The sequence below is a fragment of the Phycodurus eques genome, chromosome 10 (assembly GCF_024500275.1).
Source record: "Phycodurus eques isolate BA_2022a chromosome 10, UOR_Pequ_1.1, whole genome shotgun sequence".
Classification (NCBI taxonomy): Eukaryota; Metazoa; Chordata; class Actinopteri; order Syngnathiformes; family Syngnathidae; genus Phycodurus; species Phycodurus eques.
The window spans coordinates 3,954,374-3,965,493 of NC_084534.1; the positions used below are offsets into that span (position 1 = coordinate 3,954,374).

Sequence of the window (11,120 nt, forward strand, 5' to 3'; positions counted from 1 at the left end):
TGATCTACTGCCACCCCAATATATAAATACATAATTGCTAAGGAACACTGATGGATCAGTTTAACTGTTTGAATAAAGTTATGTCAAAGTGGCTCCTGCAGCCTTCTATTTTTCTGTATGCAGCCCTTATTGTAAAAAGTTGGGGGAGCTGAAACTATAAATGAATGTAGTGTTTTTTCAGAAATTTTTTTTTTTTTTTTTTAATGTCTGTCTGTCTCAAAATTTGTCAGTGTAGATTATCAGCATAACACGGGCAAGAACTTTTTTTTTCTATTCAGTTTGAGATTTGTGTCATTGTCATGAACATTCTGCTGAAGCATATGCAAAATCAACAATATAGTACTGAATGATTTAATAATAATGGCACGACGACTTCCTATCTCAAACACAGACAGGCAAAAACTTGACCCTCTGCACAATCCAATCCATATCAAGAGCTGTGGTTAGTTTTAAATTCACAAAAATGCTATTTGGACTGACATTGTTAGGGAGGTAATGTAATAAATTGTGTTTATTGTAGATTTAATTTTTATAACACTGTAGGTTGTTGCAGTGCACCAATGGTAATTACACACAAAAACAATTTTGTAAAATAAATACCTTTCTGACAATGTGAATGTAACCCGGTCATTGTCATTTTTGTAAAGGCAGACTTGTGTCATACAGGTATCGATTTGCATCTTATTGGTTTATCGTTGTAAGGACAATTTTAATTCCAGACTTTCTATTGGATCTCATTTGATTGTTCAGAAGGTCATGTATGCTTGCAAGTAGGCATCCACAAACCAGCATTAAGACGTTGGACCTTTATTCTTCAACTTTATTGACACATACAAACTGCATTACAAAAAAAAAAAAACTTTCATTAAAAAAAATACTGAAAATACTATTAAAAGGTTAGCTTTAGTTATCCAAATTCTATAAAATTCAGTTCAACCGCTCAGTTCATTTTGTTCCACAAGTTGCAACATCAAAACATGTGAGTATCCACAAAGGACTTAGATTTGTTTGTGCAGGTTCCACACCCAAAACAATTTGGACCATTTGGATGTGAACTGGAACATGTGCATGTGTGTGTTTGTGTGAGTCAGCAATTCCTCATGGGAGGAAGGAGTGAATGTTGCCTCACTCTGCCTGTACAGGCCCAATGAAGTCTTCTGAGAAAGTCCCAGCATGGTTTTCTAGATCTCTGTGCAGTTGCCAATTCTCCTCCCTGACCCCTTTCAACAGACCTTCCTGTTGCCAGACAAAAATCAACAGACACTTATCAGATATGTTTGTGACTCTTGTGCTGGTCATCCATTTGAATTTGGCCAGCACGCCAAAATAAATTATAAACAAACAAAAATAAATCATACCATAAAAAGCTTTGCAGTGTATTTGCTTCTTAAATTTTGTGAAAATATTTTACATTGACCTAGAAACAGACCTGGGTGTCAGCCAACACCAGGATTATATCTCCTTCTTCAAATTGGAGTTGGCCACCTTCAGATGCTGCATGGCTCTTTAGCGCCACCCCCTGGTGTTAAACATAGGTCACGTCAGTCAACAATCAAGACTGCTGTCGCCATACCAAATTAACAGTTGATAAAATCTCAAAAATATTTTTAAAAAAAATCCGTTATTTACAGTACTTATTTAACCTGTATTAAATTCTCTATATCTGAAACATCTCTTCTGGTTAAAGAACACTATCGCCTACTTAATTAAGAGGGTTTAATATGACATCAGTCCACCTTTTACAGCTATAACAGCTTTAACATTCCTAAGAGAAAAATAAATAAATAAATGCAAAATTTAAAAAATGGTGTGTGTAAGGGAAGTTTTGATCATTCTTCCAGAATCACATTTGTGAGGTCACACATTGATGTTGGACGAAAAGGCCTGGCTCTCACAGTCTCCCTAATTAATCCCAAAGGTGTTCTATCAGGTTGGTGTCAGGACTCTGTGCAGGCCAATCAAGTTCATCCACACCAGACTCTGTCATCCATGTCTTTATGGTCCTTGCTTTGTGCATTGGTGCACGGTCATGTTAGAAGAGGAAGGGGCCACAACCAAACAGTTGCCACAAAGTTGGGAGCAACGAATTGTCCACTAGCTCTAAGTGCTAGAGGACTCTGCATCTTTTTGCACAATTATCAAAAAAATTAAAAAAAAAAATTTTTTAAGTACCGGCATTGCCAGATAACTAGCAAACCTTTATTGCGCAGTGACTTTTTTTTTGTCAATGTCTTTGTGTGTCAAAAGTGTTCTCTGTCAATTGACTGTTGTCGTAGAGCGGCTCCAATTATCGGAGACAAATTCCTTGTGTTTTCTGGACATACTTGGCAAATAAAGATGATTCTGATTGAACCCTATGAATTAGGAATGGGATGTCACTTAAATCCGTATGTGAGTCATAGCAGGTGAGCGAATACTTTCGGCAATATAGTGTATATTGACAACATACTGTGGAGGTGAGTATTACATTAAACACCAAGTGTATGTTTGTCTACCTTGTAGAGAAACCCAGGTGGATAGTGGCTATCACAGTCATCTCCTGACCAAGCCGTCTCTTTGATGTCAGATGCTCCTTCTACCTCCTCCTGTTCTTCCTTAGCGGGCAGAAGAGGACATTTCTCAGAGCGGAATGATACACGAGGGGCAGGAACTGGTGCACTTTTGGTCTTGGCTTCCTCTGATGGCGTTTCACTTTCATTGTCATCCTGCTCAGGAATGTCTGGTGCATCACCTGCACAATCAGAGGGGCCGGATGTTTCTTGACTTGCAACCTCAGATTTGGGGCTACCAAAGTCATCAGACTGATTTGTTGATAGTTCGGCTTCCACCTCCACCTCATCTAGACTTTCACTTGTGCTCCTGTCGCCGGGCTCGCTCACACACACCGACCGCCTACTGGGTGTATTGGTACCACAGGAGCTAAGGTCAGAGTCTGAAGAGAGCCCAGTTTTGGTATGGATGCCACTATCCTCTACTATACTGATTTCGCCTGAGTTGCTGGGATTTTGTGGATCAGGAGAGGAGGGTGAAGCATTTTTCCCATTTTGGGTTGAGGAATGGATGGAGATGTGATCAGTTGGGAAAGCTGTGTTGCATGGGATTGGATTTGAGATGACCAAGGACTTTCTCTTCTTTGACTTCGCTGTGGTGCTATGTAAAGATAAAGAACAATTATTTTTTGGACTTTGGGTACTGATAGCTTTTTTTATATCTTATCAATATATCACCTGCTCAGACCCTTTATGATGAAATCGTTTCCAGAGTGTTGATTTTCTAGTTTCTTCATCACATTGTACAAATCCCTGTTAAGCTGCGTATGAACAAAAAAATTATCTTTCCCATCAATACATGTTTATTTACCTGCTTCAGAACAAGAGTTAGAAAAAGTGTCTGATCTTACCACACTCATTTCTTTATAGAAAACATCTCTCAGATTTGATAGGTTTTGGAACACTGTCACATAGCAACCAATGCGGCTACAAACAAACAAATACATCTATCAGTCAGCTTATCCTCATGACATCAGTTACAAAACACATTCTGAAAACTTCACCTGTATGCATTTATATGCCTTTTTTGGGGGTGAATGAAAGACAATATCATATGAACACTTTCCAAATTTCTTAAAGAATACGTAAAATTAAGAGACATTCTACATTTTACAATATAAAAACAGTTCCTAGGTGTCTTAGGATATTTATGAAATGTTTTTTGTTTTTAAAATGCGTTTCCAAGAAGTAGGTCAACGATCAAATAATTATTTTACGTCTAATGGACTGGTTCCAATATTGACAATCACAGGAGGAAGAGTGCACAATAAGAATAGATTTCCAGTAACTACGGTATTTTAATGGCAGCATCCTCCTGAACACTCAACATAAGAGTACTCACAGTATGAAAATCTAAAAACACCATCAACTGTCTATAATTCTAAAGGACTGAATTATTTAGATTCACAACCTTTCTGCAAAGATTTTTTTTTGTAATCTGCTAACTGTAGCTTTCCTGCTATTTATGTTTTTTCTAAACCGAAATGACTGCTGTGACAAGGGTCACCAAAACAGCAAAGCTAGTGCTGGCCTTTTTCACAATACTGGACTATGTACAGGAAGACGTAGTAAAATTTTCACTTCCCCATAAAACATTTCAATGAAATGCCATCTTTATCTTGGATTTCTCGGACAGACAGTAGACGAGCTGCCTGAATAGAAAATAGTCCAAAAAAAAGTTTTTATCCACCATATTTTTCCAGAGACCATGAAACTCAGCTGGTCAATCATACCTCTGATAGAGAACAGGCAACTCCTCCCTCAGCTCATGATTTATCTCTTCAAAGACATTCTGGGCTTTGTTGAACTCCTCCTCAGCCTATTAAACAGGATATATTCCGTAGTGAATGTGCTACTGTGATCAAAATGTGTCTAAAATACACCACCTTAGCAATTTTAGCATCATCCTTTTTCTTGGCACTCTGCAGCGCTTCCAGGTGGTGACGTGACGAATCATAGTCGACCAGCTTTCTACCACGTTTAGCGACTCTTTCCTGAAACACACAGTCAGGAATGTCACTAATGCTAGACATTCACGCTCCAGTCCTCTCCTCCATCTGTCATGGCAGATTACACAAAGCAATTATGGATCTGAATACAGTTTTCCAGGCACAGACAAAAACAAAATACCTTGACCTCTGGAAATTGGCTCGTATAGTTTTCCATGGTGCGCACAATCTGATCATTCATTTTCTCCTCAAAGTCGTTCCACAGTAAATCTTCACTCTAAAACATTATAGATCAATTATGGAATTAATTTCGACCACACTGTAAGTGCTACTATAAACTGGTTTAAACACACAATAACAATTATTTCAGAGAAAAAATGTTGGTCAAAGATAAAAAAGGATGCTGCTAAATGAGTTCCAAAATGGACAACTAAACATTCAATGCTGTATTTGTTTCACAGCTGCATGATTTAATGCAATTTCATTCAATCTCAGTGCTCAAACACAGAGCACAAAACAGATGAAAGTACAAATGATACAAATTTGCTGATAAAACCCATGAATATAAAAATATATTGTTGGCTGGATCGCCAATTGCAAGAACTTGCTGACATATTGAAGGAAAAGTAATTTATGAAGACATCATTTCCTAATGTCTATTTTGGCTTGCCTTCAGATAGTAAAATAAATATTAATGAAAATACTTCTATAATGATAGCAAGGTCCTCCACTCCATCCCAGTCAGACTCGTAGACATCTCGCAACGTCTGCGACAGCCGCTTAGACGTCTCATGCACAGCTGTGGAAATGAGAATTATAGGGTGGGAATAAACATTAGATTGCGCTCCAAAAGTCAACTTTTTGCATCAGCAGCACTTTGTGCATAATGTAGCATTGTTTTCAAGCTTTGAGGCAATACTGTTACTCCCACACAGAGAAGGTCAAAACAACAGTTGCTTCCTGACTGCAATACAAAAAGTAATAGCTGACAACTCTAGAAAAGCAATGGTTTCTTAAACATGCTCACAAACGCTGAGTCTGTTTTCACTTTTCTTTAAAGCAACACAGACAATGCAAAATATATTGCAAGCTCCAAGAATAGTAAAAGCTCACTTCCCATTTACTCACTAACCCCTCAACTGAAAGTGGAAGTTGTTGAAAGAATTGTGTCTGCAAATATTTAATTATTTAAAAACTTGCCTTTCACTGCACCATAGTAGGTCTTTACATCTTTAACCAGCCTACTCCCATCAATCTGTGTGCAGAGACAAAAAAAAAAGTAAACTCCATGACTTCCGGAATATGTGGCTGAGACAGCACTTCCTTAAGATGATTCTTTTTAGGGAGAACATACTGCATTACAAAACTTCTGGCCCTCTGCTCTATTGGAGCTCAGAAATTCAAGGTCAATAAGTCTGCACGTCACAAAATAACAGTATTGTCTGTGTAATTTAACCTCACATTGCAGTGAGACTATGTATATCAGCCTCTCCCCCATCACAAGAAAAAAACAAGCAGAATAACATCACACAGCTCCACTTTGATAATACATTTAGAATATAAATATTTGAAAGTATTGACTGAACCACAACTGGAACAGTATGTAAAAAGAAATGCAACCATTTTTTACAAATAAAATACACTTTATGCAGGCACATTCTAAAAAGAAGAACAAAAGAATCTTAAACAACAATTTCAAAAATATGTATTGCGAGTAGTCATGGACTTTGGGGGGGCCTTGCACTTGCCAATGAAATATTTTTTTAAATAAAAATGTGTGATATATAAATAACTATTTAACACGTCACCATTTTACTCACTACATATATTTCCAAAGGCGCTATTGAAAATTTCACCAGATGTTGAGAACAACCCAACTAACCCATACATACAAGGAAAGTAGAACAAATAAACTCAGAAATTAAGGTGTGTGTGTAATGTGAAATGGCACAGGGAAAAAGTATTGAATACGCCAAATTGTATTTAATACTTTTTACAAGTCGATTTGCAATGACAGCTTCAAAACGCCTCTTGTATGGAGAAACTAGTTGCATGCATTGCTCTGGCGTGATATTGACCCATTCCTCTACACAAGCAGTCTTCAAATATTGAAGGGTCCATGGGCTTCTTTTATGGACCTTGAGTTTCAGTCCTTTCCATAGATTTCTGATTGGATTAAAGTCAGGTGATTAGCCAAGTCATTCTACCAGCTTTATTTTTTTTTTTCTTTGAAACCAATTGAGTTTCCTTGGCAGTATGTTTTGGATCATTATCCTGCTGAAATGTCCACCCTCATTTCATTTTCATCATCCTCGTAGATGGCCGCAGATTTTGGTCAAGAACGTCTCGGTACGTTTGCCCATTCATTCTTCCTTCAATTATGTGAAGTTTACCAGTACCATTTGCTAAAAAGCAGCCCCACACAATCATGTTCCTACCTCCGAACTTCACTGTTGGTATGGGGTTTTTAGGGTGATGTGCAGTGCCATTTCTCCTCCAAACGTGGTGTGCATTATGGCATCCAAACAGTTCAATTTCACTCTCATCAGACCATAGTCTCCCAGTATTTAACTGGCTTGTCCAAATGTTGTTCAGCAAACTTCAAACGAGCTTTGACATGTTTTTTTTTCCAGCATTGGGGTCTTCTTGCGTGATGAGTGTGCATACAGGCCATGGCGGCGGAGTGGCATTACTCACCGTTTTCCTTGTGACAACAGTACCTGCTAATTCCAGGTCTTTTTGAAGCTCTCCACAGGTGGTCCTTGGCTCTTGGACAACTCTTCTGATTATTCTTTGTACTCCTCTGTCAGAAACCTGACACCTGAACGAGGCAAATTTATGGTGGCATGATTGGCTTTCCACTTGCGTATTATGGCCCCAACCATGCTTACTTGAACATTCAGAAGCTTAGATATCCGCCTGTAACCAAAGCCATCGTAATGTTTTGCAACAATATGGTCTTGAGACAGCTCTCTGCGCTTACCCATCATGAGATGCGTCTTGAATTACACCTTGGCAACGAGAACTTTTTGCAGGCCATCAATTAGGACTGAACCAGCTGATATTCATTTGCATTGACAAGGGGCTGGATTGTTGTTTGATTTTAGGTGTTGTCTTGGCTTTCCATGCCTTTTTGCACCTCCCTTTCATCATGTGTTCAATACTTTTTCCCTGTCATTTCACATTTCACACAACTTAATTTCTGATCTTATTTGTTCTACTTCCTTTGTATGCATATATGTATGGATTATTTGGGTTGTTCCCAACATCTGGTGAGAATTTCATGTCAATAGCACCTCGCAAAATATATTCAGTGAGAAAAATGGTGACGTGTTAAATATTTATTTCAGCCGCGGTACATGGTTCCTGGTAATTTTGGTGTAAAGGCACCTTTAAATGGAGTGTGAAATTAGCTATGATGTCAACCATGATTTGTTGTCCTGGACTTAAGGAGGATGGTCAATCACCTAACCAGTTAGCAGTGTTGTGAAAAGGAGCTTAGATTCCCACTCCACTTTTGCCATGATGACCAATTACTACACCTTCTAAACTTTACATTTGCGCATCTACAGGATACTAATACATAGAAGTCTTAAACTGTTATTTCTTCATTGTGGGGAACTAAAATATAACACCGTGAAGTGAAAATAGTTGTCCCGTGTTAGCATTCAACATCCTTCCCATTGCGCAATGGAAAGTAGTGACTCCAAAATGCACTAGACTTTAAGGAACTACATTCTCTTCATACTAATGACTTTGTCACCAGGGTATCCAAATTAATTAACAAAAATGTATACCCTTACTTTGTTGTTCGGCATAATGACTTTGTAGATGTGCATTCAGAAGAGAAAGAACGTACAGTACTTATGACACTGGTATGGTGTGTAACCTGTCACTTTAAAAAGTTGAAAGAACAAATACTAAATTGCCTTTAATCAAAGTTTCACAGTAAGTAACAATAGACTACATTCAAACCATGCAGCCTTACTGTATGTACCTGTTGTCTGTTGAGGTTCTGCGAGCAAACCTCAAAATGTTCATCCTTGGTCTCCATGGTTTTTCCCAGTTTTTGAAGGACCTGTGTGATAACATTTAGATTTGAGCAGATTTTACCTTGTACTTTCCATTTATCATTACTTTCCATTTATCACAATTGTAAAATGTACCAGTCCACTGTATAATTTTAATCGACTCTGGTGTGTTCAGCAAGAAAAGCAGTATTTTCTGTCCACACAGAATCAAATTTGTCCGGTTAAGTCACTATTGATTCTGACAGTGACGTAGCACACAGTCTTTTCACAGATATAAAACAAATACTATGTGAATCTTTTAATTTTTTTTAATATTTAATTTAGGAGGTTTAAAGAGCTGATCTGTCACATGACTTGTAATACCCTAACACTTCATTGCATCATCTCAACTCAATGTCCTTAACGGCCAGGTGTGTGTTTCCCCACATTACCCATGGCTTTCACTTTTCAACCCGAAACAAAGCATCTGACATCTCTTTATCTGAATCACTAAAATAGCATTTGGTCTGCCCAGAGCAGCGACACAATAATCCACCAAAACTTTGTTAGTGTTTTGTATGAAACAAATCACCCACAAACTCAAGTGTTGTAGGGTTCAGAAAGCATCGGAAGTTCGCGATCAGGAAGTGGTGGTTGGTGTTTTGGAACACAGCTGTGTGGTACTTAACACCACCATGGTGTTCTGACAGCGGTCAGAAACCTTTTTTGAGTTTCATTATTAGAATTAACAGGACACATCGCTTGGTGCCACAGGCGACAGCATTAAAAAAAAAAAAAAAAAAAAAAAAAAAAAAAGATCACATCGCACATTCCAGACACAAGAGCTAGTATTCCAGTTGCTACGTTTGTTAAAAAAGAGGGTAGTTTACTCTCTCCTGGATGCTTCTCGTCGACACAAGTACTTAACTGACACATTTGTCGACCAGTAACTCAGCTCACCTTCTCTTGTGCGCGATTCAATGACTTCTGGACCCTTTTCGCGAGGAATCCAGCACCGGCCTGCAAGTTCGGACCCATCTTATTCTCGGCCATGGTCCTGTGGTTTGCTTTACAACGGTATGCAATCCGCCTCTCGTCCGCTTCCTCTTGAAAGACAAACGTACGTCTGCCTTGAGGCGATAGAGGTGGAGCAACAAAGGGCAAATTACGTGGGGTGCGCGCGCACACGCGGGGAAGCAACTTGAATACAACGTAAATTCCTTGACATCACCACCCGCGTGTCTCGTCTTGATTACGTGAATTTTATTACGGAGTGTCTCTGCATGTCCCACTGTGTTGAAACAACTGTGCACGTTTACATTGTTGCAGTAGTGAAGCATAAGGCATCCAGACATTCATTCATTCATTTTTCCGTCACTTCTCACACTCACCTGAAAACCATGTGTGTCGATTGCGTCCGTCGGATGAGGAGGCGTCCTGACTCAGCACAAGTGACGCAGGCCGGTGAACGGAAGAAGAGCAGGCGGATGGTCACAAAAGCTTTCAAAAGAGATAAAAAGCACGATGGATACACGATTGAATATATGACTTGTATAGATATTGCTTTTTGTATTTCTATAAAACATGTTTAAGATAGGCATTCTAGGCAAATGTCCCCCCCCCCACCCCCATATTTTTAATTTTATCTCATGTCTGCGTTTCTTTGCGTTGTTGTGTTGTTTTCACCGTGGAGATCTCCACGATTAAATCAAAGGAAAGGGAAATACTGGGAGTTTCCCTTGTGGATGAATAAATTATCTATCCATCTATAGTTGAAACCAGATGTTTTTTCTACACTATATAAACGAGTTTCCTCACTGTCTGACATGAAATCAAATTTAACCTTTCCTTCTTTTGGGCCAGGCAGCACGGTGGACACCAGGTTAGCACATCTGCCTCACAGTACTGAGGACCAGGGTTCAAATCCGGTCTCGCCTGTGTGGAGTTTGTATGTTCTTGGACAACATTTGAGTTAGAAACAGACCTGCGGATGTGTTTGAATGATAGGCACACCTGAAACACACTGCTTCTGTGTTTAACATAATGGTGAAGTCTAAAGATATTAGCCAAGATATTAAGAAAAAGAATTGTGGACTTGCACAAGTCTGGTTCATCCTTGGGTGCAATTTTCAGATGAACTGAAGGTGCCATATTCATCAACTTTTATATGCAAGTATAAACACCATGGGAATGTTCATCCATCATACTGCTCAGGAAGGAGACTGGTTGTGCCCCACAGATGAACATGCTTTGGTCCCAAATGTGGATATCAGCCCAAGAACAAAAGCAAAAGACCTCATGAAGATGCTGGCTGAAGCTGGTAAGAGTTGTGTTATTTTCCACGGTGAAACGAGTACTGTACCGACATGGGCTGCAAAGCCACTCTGCCAGGATGAATCCATTACTTCATAAAAAAACATAAAAAAGACAGATTACAGTTTACAAATGCACAGAGACAAAGACCTTAATTTTCAGAGACACATCCACAAGTGGTCTGACAAAACTAAAACTTAACTGTTTGGCCATAATGAGCATAGAGAAAAAAGGGGGAAATTTGTAAGCCTGAGAACACCATCCCAACTTTGAAATACGCGGTAGCAACATCATGTTGT

At 38.9% G+C, this 11,120-nt stretch overlaps 1 protein-coding gene across 1 annotated transcript; it reads right to left on the reverse strand.

The window, feature by feature from the left end:
- Window positions 1-818: 818 nt before the first annotated feature.
- Window positions 819-9,638, reverse strand: bin2b (bridging integrator 2b). Its single transcript, XM_061688470.1, has 12 exons — window positions 9,469-9,638; window positions 8,496-8,576; window positions 5,699-5,753; window positions 5,203-5,297; window positions 4,680-4,775; window positions 4,436-4,543; window positions 4,283-4,368; window positions 3,401-3,476; window positions 3,228-3,310; window positions 2,496-3,150; window positions 1,430-1,519; window positions 819-1,236 (listed from the first exon to the last, which is right to left on the reverse strand). Exons 1-12 carry the CDS (start codon window positions 9,559-9,561, stop codon window positions 1,126-1,128), a joined length of 1,629 nt encoding a protein of 542 aa, XP_061544454.1. The 5' UTR covers window positions 9,562-9,638; the 3' UTR covers window positions 819-1,125.
- Window positions 9,639-11,120: the final 1,482 nt, after the last annotated feature.

Coding starts and splice junctions, on each gene's coding strand:
- bin2b (XM_061688470.1), bottom strand. CDS start 9,561: ATGGCCGAGAATAAGATGGGTCCGAACTTGCAGGCCGGTGCTGGATTC. Junction 5,298..5,698: donor CTACTATGGTGCAGTGAAAG/GCAAGTTTTTAA, acceptor TCATTTCCACAG/CTGTGCATGAGACGTCTAAG. Junction 4,544..4,679: donor GCCAATTTCCAGAGGTCAAG/GTATTTTGTTTT, acceptor TGTGTGTTTCAG/GAAAGAGTCGCTAAACGTGG.